General features: G+C 37.0%; 1 protein-coding gene across 1 annotated transcript in view; it reads right to left on the reverse strand.

Annotated features, from left to right (window-relative positions):
* Positions 1–1121: 1121 nt before the first annotated feature.
* Positions 1122–14625, reverse strand: part of Neurl4 (neuralized E3 ubiquitin protein ligase 4) — a 52007-nt gene continuing 38503 nt past the window's right edge. Inside the window, exons 18-26 of the mRNA XM_045762678.2 lie at positions 13300–13854; positions 12702–12860; positions 12134–12331; positions 11155–11667; positions 8791–8884; positions 7991–8074; positions 5635–5793; positions 5382–5508; positions 1122–2715 (exon numbers count right to left, since the gene is read on the reverse strand). Of these exons, the coding sequence (XP_045618634.1) occupies positions 2481–2715; positions 5382–5508; positions 5635–5793; positions 7991–8074; positions 8791–8884; positions 11155–11667; positions 12134–12331; positions 12702–12860; positions 13300–13854 (2124 nt within the window). The 3' untranslated portion in view covers positions 1122–2480. The remainder of the gene's footprint in view (positions 2716–5381; positions 5509–5634; positions 5794–7990; positions 8075–8790; positions 8885–11154; positions 11668–12133; positions 12332–12701; positions 12861–13299; positions 13855–14625) is intronic.

Below are 14625 nucleotides of genomic sequence, written 5' to 3' on the forward strand. Positions count from 1 at the left end.
GAAGGCAGGCATGTTTTCAATCCACAGCATCAAACAGTGATCACAGATTCAAAACAAGAAGACAAAAGTACTGATAAACTTGCATAAATTCTTTTTAGCAATGGTAGATGATGCAACAAAATAAATGAGGGAGTGTATTTGAAGACCATCAGAAGCATCAAAACTTGGTAATACAGTACAAAGAATATAGGGAAGATGGGACACCATGAGCGTAACTTTCATCCTGTAAATCCAGTTAGGTAATTACAAACTCACTCCCACACAAATGCACAAACACTGACAAATACCTGCTTTAAGGCCGACACAGCAAATAAGAATAGCCCTACAAAAACTATTCAACTTTCACTGTTCAAGATATCACCGATATCTTTAGCCAGTCTGAATCATCTCTGGCATCAATGGTCATGCTTGCAAAAATAATAAACCATAAAAATATATAGCGACACATAAAATGGCCCTATTCAACAAAGTTGTGAACGATCATAGCACGAATGTACCGGGTGTGTGAAATGCCCACAAAACACACAGACCCATCTCAAGTCTTATTATGCAGCTTCAGCCCAGATTGATTCACAAAGCTAGAAAAAAGCTGGTTCCCAGTAGTAATTTTGCACTTACACAATACAGTATAGTATACAAAGCCTTACTTCAAAACTCTCTTCACTACATGGCACATTTGGATCCCATGTTATATGCAATCAATGCACATCTCTTAAACTGTGTATATTGTATATATTATACATACCTACAAAATGTATTACTTCATACAGTACATAATTAAAAAAAATGTGTTAGTAGGTTGTGTAAAGGCCACATTATGTAACATAAGCTGTGGCCTTTAATTTAACTACAGTATTTGGAATGACTTGGCCAAGTGTTTGTACCTCCATCCAAGTACAAGTGTATATTTATCAAGTCTATATACATTATATTATATATATGTATACTGTATATACATATATAATAAAATCGGGAAAGGAAATCGAAACCACTATTTGCAAATAAATATATGCTATCTGGCTTGAAAAGAAATGGGTCATGAAAGCGGAAAAAATCCACAACTAGCAAAATGACTTTGGTATAAATGCAACCTTAGACATAAGGGTGATTAAAAAAGAGGAAACCTCAGTGCTGTCTCAATTATTGAACGTAAGAAATCCAGAATTATTCATTTAAATTTACACTTTTTTTTAACAATCTTGCTCGTACAATAGCCTTATACGATAATATTTCACACCACATATCAAGCAAACTCATTGAACATCATCTAGTTCACAGTTTAAGAGAATATTAGCCCATATTGAATTGCCTATATTGTGTGGCGAACATTAAAAGTGAGGCAAATAATTTGTTTTTGCATGGGGAATAGTTATTTTAAGTGATGGATATTTATGCCAAAGATGCAATGTTAAGGTTACTCATCCTGCACTTGTAATGACAAAACACAGCTACTAGTACCATGCACCAAAAACTACATGACTATTAGTTGCATCAGTGAAATGACTTTTCATTACTGTACTTTAGTCTTATACACATTCATTAATGCCTGCAACATGCTTTGTGGTGGCTTTGATCTGTACAAACTAACCACTTCCAACAGCACTACCATTCTCACCTGCATGATTTTAAAATATGAAAATTTGCACCTCTGAATAATGAAAGCAGCAGGTACAAAGCAGACACAATTTTTCCAAAGCTAGACTCTTCTACTAAGACCCAAGGGAACTACATAAAATGTCTAGTATAAAGTTGTAAGAAGGTAAAGGGTTTTAAAGTGTTGGCATTATATTCCTATCAGTCTGGTTATAGCTGCCTCAATACAACCTTAATCTCACACCAACACAACTGTAGCAAATTATGTTATTATTATAGAAATTATTCTGGCTATCTAGTCCTTGGCATTTATTTTGGTTTCCATATACACGTATACAACAAATACTTCTGGAACTTTTAATATGAAATTGTATTAAAAAGTATTCATTGCAAAGTAAAACCAATTTTCATGAGTCAATTGCATAGTAATTTGTGTTGTTTCACACATGTCAAAACTTTTGCCAATCTGAAAACACACTTTCATTGAATCTGTGAAGTCTTTTCTTCTGCTGGCTTCCAAAGCCTTTGAAACAAATGCTGGCAAATACAAATTTTCAAACACTATAAATGGACAGTGGAGTCACCTTTTCAAAACAATTATTTTGCCATATTATCCATCAGTTCAGTGCTGCTATGCATAACCATCATGTGGGGTCTCATTATATTTTCAAAAAATGTTGTCTGAACACACAAAATTTGTTCCAGCTATTCATTATGCATCTATTGTATAATATTATGAGGTCTGCACCTTTAGGACTGCATGAACTGCAAAATCATAACATAGTTAATACCGTGTTTGGAGGGAGGCCGAGTTCACGTCAGTTTTTCAGGTAGAAATAATCAATGAAGGTAACCAATAAATGAAGAAGCCATTTATACTTGGCTATTTATTTTTCTTCAATCCTAATTAATAAGGCTAAAAGCTGCGTGGCTCCTCGCTCTTTTGTAACCCACTCAATGGTGTCAGGGTGCAGATGAGGGTCAGGTGAGGTGTGCGTGTTAGGGTCATGGTTGGGTGTCCACGGCACAGATGGAGACCCAACTTTATAAGACCCTGGTTTAACAGCAACCTGCAGCACCACCCGCACCTGTACATTTTTTCTCGTACATGGATCAACAAACCTGTGAATACGAACAGTATAAAGATGTCTAGTATAAAGTTTGTCTAGTATAATGTCTAGTATATGTCTAAAGATGTCTAGTATAAAGTTTATCACTGGCATTAAAGTCATTATTTAAGTATACATGTAACAGTAAAACTTACCTAAGTAATGTTATTCATGTTATATATTTTTTTAGAATATAGCAGGGCACAGAAAAAATGTCCATTATCATCATTACCCTAATTCCCACTTTCATGTAGTGGGGAAGTACTGTACTTGTTTGGAAAGGTGGAAAAGTATTATACTAGAATTTTTTTTACGGGAACAGTATTCAAAGACATTTGAATACCTCCCACACTTTGCAGCAGCATGGGGAAAGTTAACATCAACACACACACATGCAAACACTTGCAAAATATTGACACTAGTACCTCTGTGTAACCCACTACACCAACTACAGTATCACAAACCCAGACCTCAAACATTTATTTCCTTCAAACCTGCTTCTTCCATTCCGGGCTGTCCATTACCACTTCTGGATTCACATAAATTCCTTGTTCCCTGCTCTGCTTCATAACCTTAAATTCACCCATTCATTTCTCATCACTAGTCTGTCATTATCCAATCATTCAAACATGACCAACATGTACCTTCATAGCATACATGCCATAATCTGGCATGACACACTTTTATGTAACAAGAGAACAGTGAATAGCAATGGTTGAGTATGTTGCCAGGCAGTCGACAGTATGCAATGGGAATTCACATCTCAATCAGGTGCTAACCGAGAGCCAGGTCAACTTGGGTCAATGGTGAAGAGGTCACAAAGTAGTCAGATACGATGCTGCTAAGTTAATCCATGAGGATTAACTCTTCCACATCAAAAGGATGCCGGGACCTCACATGCCTCGTTCAGCTGTATATAAGATCAAGTTCAATCAACAGAAGATAGAGTGTGTGTGTGTGTGAACTGTGGGGTGTGTTGAAGATTCTCAGGGTGAACATCAAGTACTTCAAGGTCGTGTGGAACTTCGTGTGAGTAAGTATGGAGAAACTACACTCTAAAGCCACCTGAATAGATGTCTTGATAGTTGTGATGGTCTGAAAGCATGTTACGGTTCCAGTAATAGTCTACATGAAAACAGGCAAGTGACCCTTTGTCCAAAGCAGAGATTATTCTCAAGTTATAAATTTACATTATTATAAATCATTGGTATAAAATATCAAAAGTACAGTGGAACCTCGAATAATGAATTTAATCCGTTCCGGTGCCGTGATCGTCATGTGAAACGGATGTCATACAAAACGAATATCCCCATTGACAATAATGGAAATCAAATTAATCCGTTCTACCACCGAAAAACAACAATATGATATTCGATGTTTTCAATAATGGAGCAGCCTACCTTACATACACTGAACAAACCTTAATGACATTTTTCTTTCTTCAAATTTGTTCAATACTTTTTTTCATTTGTTTTATAGCAAAAGGTTCATTCGGTGTTTGGCAGGTAGGCAGCTCCATGATTCTTAAATAAAAAAAAAAAATGAAAAAATAAAAAAAATGAAAAAATAAAAAAAATGAAGAATTTTGAAAAACAACAAGTGTCAAAAAAGTTTGTTCAGTTTTCGGCAGGTAGGCTGCTCCATGTTTCTTAAATAAAACAAAACGAAAAATAAAAAAAACGGTTGAAACAATTTAAAAAACGGACAAATGCCATGAAGGTTCGTTCAGTGTTTGTCGGGTAGGCTGCTCCATTATGACAGTTTTTTTTTTTTTCAAATGTGTTCCATTTGTTTTGTATTTTTCATTTGTCTCAATAATGGAGCAGCCTAGCTGAAAAACACTGAACAAAACTTTTTGGCATTTGTCCATTTTTCAAATTCTTTCAACTGTTTATTGTATTTTCGTTTTTTTTTTATATAAGAAACATGGAGCAGCCTACCTGCCAAACACCGAACAAACCTTTTTGACTTTTTTTTTTAAATTTTATTTCTTTTTTTTTTTCTACGAAACAATTGATGCTTTGCAACATCACAGCAGTCGCCCCTTTATATCCCAGCATCATTAGCATCTTAAAAAAAAAAAACATAATTTATTTGCATCGTCGGAGGCGTCCGAGAATGTGCGAGAAGCAGCGCGACCCCACCATGTGGTGGTGTCGTTATTCAAACGAGCGCTCGCCACATAAGATGAACTGTCGGCGATCTGGGCGTTCATTACCCAAAATGCTCACCAATTGAGGCAATCGTCACTCGAGGTTCTACTGTATATGGTGAAAACGTTGTCTTTGAAGAAATTGGTTTTCTGTAAATGGAATTCTCGGGTATACTCAAATATTTTTTGAATTTCATATTTCACATCAATAACACACTGTATTAATGTGACCAAATGTAATGAAGCTTAACCTAACTAAACCCAACCTTATCCTAAAGTAACCTTAACCTAACCTAATGATGAACATAAGAGTAGATAATAGCACTGTCTATTCCTGTGAGTGGATTTCCTCCCTGAGGCCAGGTTGTAATACTTGCCAATCATCTTTTTTCAATATTTGTATTATTCTGAAGTAATAAATATTAGTAAGAAATAAATATTCCCAGGCAATATTTATGTTAAGAGCCAGTCAATACTGTTAGTCTCTTTGTTTACACTGTTGCAATACAAAATGTGCATGTACTTACAAAACTGCTGGAGCAAACTGATCTGTTGAAGCATAGTTGACTGTGGGAGAAAAACAAAGCTGGGATCCGTCACTATCATCATCCTTACTGCGGCGACCAGCTAGTGTTGAGCTGACACCAAGTTCACCTGCAAGGGAGAAGGGGGGGGGGGGGATTGCATTAATAATACTCAATTCTCTCCTTGATAATACAAGTCATATTGTTTGACATTTATCCAAGCTATGTATATACACTACAAGATTTAGCGCCTTACCACTGAAGAGCAACTCGCCCTTGTCAAGCATCCGCCTGACTGCTCCAGGTCTTGTGCCATGGTATGCCATATGCCATGACTCGTTATTGTCTCCCACACCACTCACAAGTGCAAACCGACACCAACCAAATGGCTGAGAGTAGTGCTTTGGAGGATTTCCTGAAAGAATACATGAAATAAGGCTACCTATTTATTACCTAAACATTACATGTAACACTTCAAAATGTTTAAATATTAGAAGAGAAGACTGCAACAAGTAAAGTAGTTAATGAAAACAATCATGCGTTAATATGTTTGCCTTTTTTCTACAGTAGCAATAGGAATATGTGGTTATTCTGTTACCAATCATCTTCATATATACAGTAGTAATCACTATCAAAGTAGAGGAAAACTTTTGATATTTACCCACCAAAATATTCTTATATAAGTAACACTTTCATGTGCAATTTCATTTAAAACTACTGGCACTCAAATTTAACAAAGAAAAGCAATATTCCTAAGTAACCAGTGGAAACACTAACGTGGGGGAAAGTAAATGAAAGTACCCCTTGTCAAATAATGAAACCGGCCCAGGCACATTTCAAAATGTTATACACAACCAAAGAGCACATTCACTCCAAACATCTACCACCTACGGGCTACTCATGCCCATGCCACCTCTCGTGGTCGCTTAATCTTCATAAATCAATCAACATAATGAAAGCTGCTTTCCCACACGCTACTTTAGTTTTATACCTGTGCCTTTCTCTCCTCCCTTCCTCTAGCTCTGCCCCATGTACATGCTTCCTGAGGCAAGTCTCATTCTTTGTCTCTATTCTCATTTTAGTTCAGTTAGCAATTGGTGACTGCTTCATTTTGGCGTTGACTAAACAATAAAGTTAAAAAAAAATTTAGACAAGCTTCAAGAGTTCTGAAGTTCCTTCTAAAATTTTCAACATTTGATAGCTGAAATGTTGAGATGATCTTAAATGATGCTACCCACTCCTTCCTCATGATAACCTAAAGGTAACAAGGTGTCTGAAAATAAAATTACAATATATTTTCCTTTGCAATTACAATTTCCAAGCCTTTATTGTGACTTCTACACTACAGCCCCAGCTGTTAGGCTTATCATTTATTTTTGGATCTGACATACTCAAATAAATATAGCCTCTTTCTCCCCAATGCATTCTTTATTTTTTGTTAAAGTTATTCATCAATCTCATCCCACTTCTATCTGAAACATAACCTACCCTTTCTACATATAGTAATGGCTCACTAATCTGGTTGGAGTGTGTAGCGATATTTGCCATTAGTTGAACATCTTAAGTTTACCAGCACTAAATGCCTAACAGTAAATGAGTGCTAATCAAAAACTCTTCAGACTGTATAAACGTTATGAACAACTAACACACTCCATCAATGTGGAAGAAAATGTAATTCAAGAACACTGGATGCACAATCCACCTGTTTACCTGCTGGGCCAGGAGATACATATAATAGATACAAACCACATGACAGGTAATACAGCAAAGCTGTAAAGATACACAAATACTTGTAAAGATAATGTAGTGTACCTGCTGTCTTGCTTGAATGAACTGATTCAGACTCAACCCCTTCCACTGTACTGGAGTGAACGATATGGAAGAAAATGCAAGATTGAACCAGTGAAGAGCAGAGGTGCCATAGGCACAATCAGAGAACACTGTATAAACATCAGAGGTCCACAGTTGTTCAACGTTCTCCCAGCGACTATAAGAAATATTGCCGGAACAACCATGGACATCTTCAAGAGAATACTGGACTGTTTTCTAAGAGAAATTCCGGATCAGCTGGGCTGTGGTGGGTATGTGGGCCTGCGGGCCACTCCAAACAACAGCCTAGTGGACCAAACTCTCACAAGTCGAGCCTGGCCTCAGGCCGGGCTTGGGGAGTAGAAGAACTCCCAGAACCCCCATCAAGCAGGTATCACTGCAAAAGCACATTCATTGCATCCAAATGTTATCATTTGTTCCCATTATGTGTTCCAAATTATTGTTTTTATTAGTGCAAATAAGATCTTGAACATGGTTAATACCAAAATACTCAGTATCTTGTAAAAATAACATGTATATTAATAATATTCAATTAAGGTTTTTGGCACTGCATTTCAGCTCAGTAAAGACTTGCTTCATTGTAAAACTCTGCCATCAATCCTTATTACACCTGACCGAAGCCTTACTTCATTCCTGGACTTCTGGGAATGTCCGGGAATGTAGTAGAATAGATGCCATTCCAGTGGTAATATACTTAACATAAAACAGTAATCTTTATAAAAAGCCATGATTTTATAGATAAGCATTTGCCAACATGAACAAGAGTATGTGAACCGGGTTACCTTTTGTGTAGTAAGGTTCATCTCCTCGAATTTTGTGGCAGGTCTCGCAGTAACACAGGTTTCCATCTGTGTTGAAGTATCCCTCTGTCGACAAAAAAAAAAAAAAAAATGATAAATTCCAGAGTTCTGCAGGGTGATAATGAATACTGCCATGCATGGGCTGTCAGTGACTGCCTCATGCATCCAGATGTTGCCAAGTGTAGATGAAAATATATTTCTAGCATACAATTTACATTTCAATGTGTGAAATCCAAACAATACTAAAAACACTCAAATGAGAGCAAAATAAATTCTAAAGTTAAGAGATCCTAACTGCAAGAAATCAATATTTAACACTGCTCAAAATTATCTTCTAAATAATGAACATGTATTTGGAGCATCTCAGAAAGTTAGACAAAGAAAAAAAAATCAATACTTTAGAGATGACTGAAAAGCATGAGAAATTAAATGGATAATAATCATTGCAAGTATTAAAGTTCAGGTATTTATTACAGAGATTGCTCTCTCTGCAGTAATAAATAAATATAATACTTGTACAGTATTATGATAAAGATAAGCTTTTCACAAGCCACTGTGTTGTACAGTTCAATAACATACACAGGGTGTAGGAGTATTTTTCTATCCAAACTTCACTGTTATTAAGAATGCCTCAGCCTTCTACGTAAAACTATATATTAATACCATAATCAATAGAAAATACACAGTTGCTGATGAAATGCTGATAACTGGTTTAGCCAGCATGAAAGCCAAGTTCACTAAAAAATTACATGTTTAATAACTAACAAAAACAAATTTCTTACCAGGCAAGGCCAAGGAAGTCTTGAATCGATGACACATATTTTGGTACTCGCAGTTCTTAACGATACTGCTGTCTGGTAAGGCTCGTATAACACCCTGAAGACGTTCGAATAAAATGTCTTAATATATTTCTGCCTACAGGAAGTCAGCTTAAGCTTAAGAATATTGTTTTCTAAGATATTAAAACTTTCAAACTAAAATTTTCAACACTGCAAAATATTACTGACTAAAAGTTTGTGATGTACTTAATTTTCATCAGTAAAACAAGACAAGCATATGAAGAACGAATATCATTCTTAAGATTGGATATTTTTTGAAGTGAAATGTATGTATCTATTGTTAACACAAAATTTTGATGCATTATGTATTGAATTACTATCAAAAAGAATAATTTGAAAATATAATGAGTGGATATGATGAAAAAAGTACTAATGTGAACATGGTTGGATTTGATAGTAAGAGAACTGCAAGCTCTTATGATAAATCTATAAGTGATTAGATCAATGAAGCTGAAATATGGACAAGTTGCAGAAATTGGTAAATGTTGTGGAGAAAAGGGAATGTAGTGTGGATAGGGTATCTTCTAAAACCTGGACTGTGGTATTGGTTGGTACTGGATGGTGCCTTCCATTCTCCAAGTCAGTCAGATAGTACTTCTGGTTGAGATACATTTAATTCATTATGGTTTAGTCAATAGTGCATGTGCCTGGGAAAGTCCAGGGACATGAGTTCAATCCCAATGTACAGACTCCATATTTTCTTGAATATACTGTAACAGGTGTTCAAAATTTATCACAAGGCATGGAATAGTGATACTGGGCCAGAAGACTAGAAAATAGCTATGATAGTATCAATGAATAACAATAAAAGGGGAAGAGTAGGAATTAGAGAGACATTAGTTTACCAAGTATAGTGTGGTTTGGATATCATATCTTCAACCACATTATTGTTACTCATTGTCTGCATATACATAGGTAAAGTGAATGATAGGAGAATGATTGGAAAAGTCCACACAGTTACTGAGACTGAACAGCGACGAACAAGTGGGTTCTACGGTGGAAGAGGATGTGTAGATATTTGCACCGAGACAGCTTGTATGGAAGACACTTTAAGGCTAAAACGTACATGGCTGGCATTCATGAGCTTGGAAAATGTATATGGTAAAGTTAATAAAAGGGTGCTTAAAGATGAGCATGTATGGAATTGCCACAGTGCTGCTAAATGCTGTGAAATGTTTCTATGTAAGCAGCAATGCATATGGAAGAGTTAATGGTGTAATGAGTCATTGGTTTGACATTAATATAAGTGTACATCAGGGGCCAGACTCCCAAAGCAGTTATGCAAGTACTTACAAACGTGTACATCTTTCCCTCAGTCTTTGACGGCTTTGGTTACATATATTAAACAGTTTATGGATAACAAAATAAGAATATATATACCTGTACAGCCAAAGATTTGCATGGAGTGGTGGTGCCACTCTGGTGTATGGTTATGAGACAACTGTACAGTATGAACATGAAAACTGAAGAGCTAAAGCAGTAGAAATGGATAATCTGAGATGCATGCATGGTGTTAGAAAAACAGAGCATGTAATGAAAATATAGTGGAGATAGATGAGGAGTGCAACAAATGAACCACAAGTTTCAGGAGAGCATACAAAGATGATTTGGGCATTTTTAACAAATGGATGATGAAAGACTGGTAAATACTGTAGTGTGTATTAAAGTGAATTTGAGAGTATGGGGTGAAGGAGAAGGTGGGCAAAGATGATCAGTATGTGAGGAAGTAGTGTTTGTGCGTGTGTGCATGCGTGTGTGGGAGGGGGGGGGGCAATGCACATGATATGGTTATGGTAGGGTATAAGGCTGGGTGAAAGTTTTTTGTAAGAATTAAATTAATGTAATTGTGTGAAATAAATATGATAATTAATCAGGAACACTGTATACCAGGTCTTACAATGCAGTGGACAGCTGATGTGGATGACTATTGTGTTTGTGGTGGTGCTTGCTTATCCATGATGCTCTATGCTGTACAGTATTTATAATGATAAAGTGAATGGATGAATAACATTTTAAATGTTCTAATATTTATATACCTTAACCTTCTTTACTATATTTCTCTCCTGTTTTTATTTAGATTGATACTTTTCTGCCCCATGAAAAGTGGGATGGGGTAATGGTTATGACAATATATACGCAGAAGAAACAGTTTACACATGTCATAACAAGAAATATTATCATTTTGCTTGTGTGTGTTAGAAGAGTGGTGGTGGCTTATGGTACAGCTTCTTTTGTGCAAACATGGTATTACAACAGATTGTTCATTAAACAGTTACCATTATCCTCTAAATAGGTGCTCATCCTTACCTTATCCTTATCTTTAGGCGGGTGAGATTGTGTGATGTGTTCTACGTCGTTGGAGCCAGGTTGTCTTACTACACTCGAGTCGTTATTAGAAATATTACTGCTGCTGTTCTCTTGGTTCAGACTAGAGACCATTACACCACTCCCTGGCTGTTGCGCAGGCTGTGACTGCTGTTGTGACTGTGGCTGTTGTTGTTGCTGCTGCTGCTGTTGCTGCTGCTGCTGCTGTTGAATATTGTGGGAGTGATGATGGGAGTGGTGATGGTGGTGGTGGTGATGGTGGTGAATCTTCATAAGGTTCTTCTTATTTTGCTCCTGGCCCAGTTGTGGGGTGGTGGTAGTGACTGTGTTAGCAGTGATGGTAGAATTTGTGGTTGAAATAGCCGTTGTGTTGGTTTGTTGGGAGTTGACTGTGGTGTTGGTAGCAACTGTACTGCTTGTGGTGGTAATATTACTTGAAGCAGTTGTGGTGGTAACTGCAGACTCACTACTCACACTACTGTTACACATGGTCACCTGTTGGCAAAATTAATGCTTTATAATCACATAATAAATATGTATATAATATGATGACCAAACCACACACCAGAAGATGAAGAGACGACGACATTTTGGTCCATCCTGGACCATTATCAAGACGATTGTCTTGATAATAGTCCAATACGGACTGGAACGTCATCTCTTCATCTTCTGGTGTGTGGTTTGGTCATTACATCTTCTCCCATATGATTGTGACTCATCATCTGCACAAGGATAAAGTAGTCCATAGAAATGGTAGATAACTGATGAAATAATTGCGTAACTGATGAAATAATTGCATAACTGATGAAATAATTGCGTAACTGATGAAATAATTGCGTAACTGATGAAATAATTGCGTAACTGATGAAATAATTGCGTAACTGATGAAATAATTGCGTAACATGTTAATGTTACAACTAAGCTTATGAAGGTTGTTACATTTACTCAAAATATGACAAACCTCCTGACACTGCCCATACAGGTCAAGCAACACATGAGGGTTTGGGGGAATTTCCTTGGCTGCAACACCTTGATCTACGCCATTCACAAGGAGGTGAAGGCGAGCCTCGTGGTCCACCATGATGCCAACCACATGACCTCCTGTACCACCACTTCCCCCAGCCAAGCTATCCAAGTCAGGCCCATAACGTCCTTTGATCTACAAGTGTACAAGTTATACAAATATTATCATAATACCTTGAGTTATTCTGGCAAAAAAAGATCAAGATCACATTAAGTACAAGCTAAAGATTATCATTTATTTATCTTTTAACTAAAAAATTTAAATTTTGTATTATGTACAATTATGCACTAAATATGTGAACTTTTGTATTTGGGCCAGAGTACTATGTTAAATTTAGTATTAATTCTTTAATTCAAATGTTGTATGTACTTGATGAGATACTGTATACAGTATTTGAAATTTTTTTCATATATATATATATATTCAAGGCTGAAATACTTGGACAAATAAGTCACTTCCTGTATAAAAATAGATGCTTGAGTCCAGTAACATAAAAACTACTCACTTTGACTCCATTGTAGAAAACAGAGTCACCGGATATGATCCAAGTGTTTCGTTTGAGAGCAAAAGCTGTATTCGGTAGATGAAGCTTCTCAGGTGACTGGGCAGTGACTCCGATCATCAGAGAGCTTGACCATCGTGGATTAAGGGCTCCTAGTCGCACCTTGAAAATAATTGAAGTTCCTGAACCCATTATGTGCCTCTGTAACCTTTTCCAGTATTGCCCACAGGATGGGTATGGGGGTGCACAACAAACAAACAAAATCAAAGTGCTTGGGAGAATCCTGAATGATTACATTAAGAGGAAACAGACACTTATGCAAGTGATAAAGTAGAAATATTTAGTCTGAACTAGCTTACAGGTTTCTTAATAGCCTAGTATTTGATTTACCTAGACAGTAGCTTCACAGTTAATTTACATGCACATCATTATTACCCCATATACCACATGCATGAGTTGAAGCACCTTAGCCTTTAGTGGGAAGGAGATAGATGGGCTCCCAGTTAAATCTCTTCCCACATCATCAAAGTGAATTACTTTTTGCTTGAAGGTTCCAAGCAAAACACTAGCCCCAACCAGAAAATCTGTACTCTAAACTTACTTGGAAGACAACATTCCTGGGAAGGGGCTTAGCAGACATGACAATGCCTTGATTATAACTTTCTGTTCGTCTCGCTGATAGGCGGTCTGATGAAAGCAAAATATTTTTTCCTGTGTTTTCATGAAACTGAACTATTGAAACTTCTTTATTATTAATCGATGACGCTTGCTGTTGTCGACTCTCTGTAGATGTGTCAAGCGTTCCATGTACGTGCCCATTAGTCCGTGCATCTGAAGTCTGTGCGTGCCGCCCATTTTGTCCCGAATCTTGCCGATTGTGGTCATTTGTGCTAGCTACCTTACCATCTGTTGATAAGCGAAGATCTAAGTGTGGTAGGTGTGCAGAGGTGGCAGGGTGAAAGCCTGAATTGATGGATATGTGTCCCAGTGGATGTCTAGAGTCTGGTTGAGAGAGTTCTAGTGAATCTTGGGAGACAGCATTATTATTTGTTGCTACAACTGTTGAATCCATGATGGGAGAGCTGGCTTGTCTGGAAACACTTGTTGCTACCACAGACTCTGTAAACCCAAACAAGTCCACAACACCAAACACACGCTGAAAGGAAAACAAAAAATTAACCTCTTCATTGCTGACACTATTATACAAGATGTAATCTGTAATCAGAATTTTCCTGAAATGTTTTGGTAATGCTCAGAATTTAAATACTCTAAACACTACCTATGATAAAATACTTAAGAATTTTGTTTATATTTACTGCTTCCTCCAGAGAAAATGTTAATATGTGAAATATGTTAGAACAACTTTAGAAATTACACTCGGAAATAATAAAAAAACAAAGATCCCTCTCAACAGATAATATGAAGACATGCTATTGGCTTCTAAATGAGACTACATAGTGAATGATACCATTGAAAGGCAACAATAATGCAAGAGAACCAATTTAGAGACATCTACCAAATCTGTGGTTGCCACTAGAGAAATGTTCTCCAAATGCTCCGATCTGTCACAAAATTGTATTTACGTGACTTTGCTTTTCTTCCATTTCATTCACATCAAATCACTGAAAGACAGAGCCAAATACAGCACAGTGCAGAGTAACCTTTATCAAATTGATTGCCGTGGGCCAGAATCCCTGGTGGGTCAGAATGAATTTGCTGACAAAATCTTGATTAGCCAGAATATTGTGTTCACTTCACCAAGCTGTTTGGTACCTGGTTGATACCTGGTTGATGGGGTTCTGGGAGTTCTTCTACTCCCCAAGCCCGGCCCGAGGCCAGGCTTGACTTGTGAGAGTTTGGTCCACTAGGCTGTTGCTTGGAGCGGCCCGCAGGCCCACATACCCACCACAGTCAACCACAGTTGTGG

This window comes from Procambarus clarkii, chromosome 56, assembly GCF_040958095.1.
Source record: "Procambarus clarkii isolate CNS0578487 chromosome 56, FALCON_Pclarkii_2.0, whole genome shotgun sequence".
Classification (NCBI taxonomy): domain Eukaryota; kingdom Metazoa; phylum Arthropoda; class Malacostraca; order Decapoda; family Cambaridae; genus Procambarus; species Procambarus clarkii.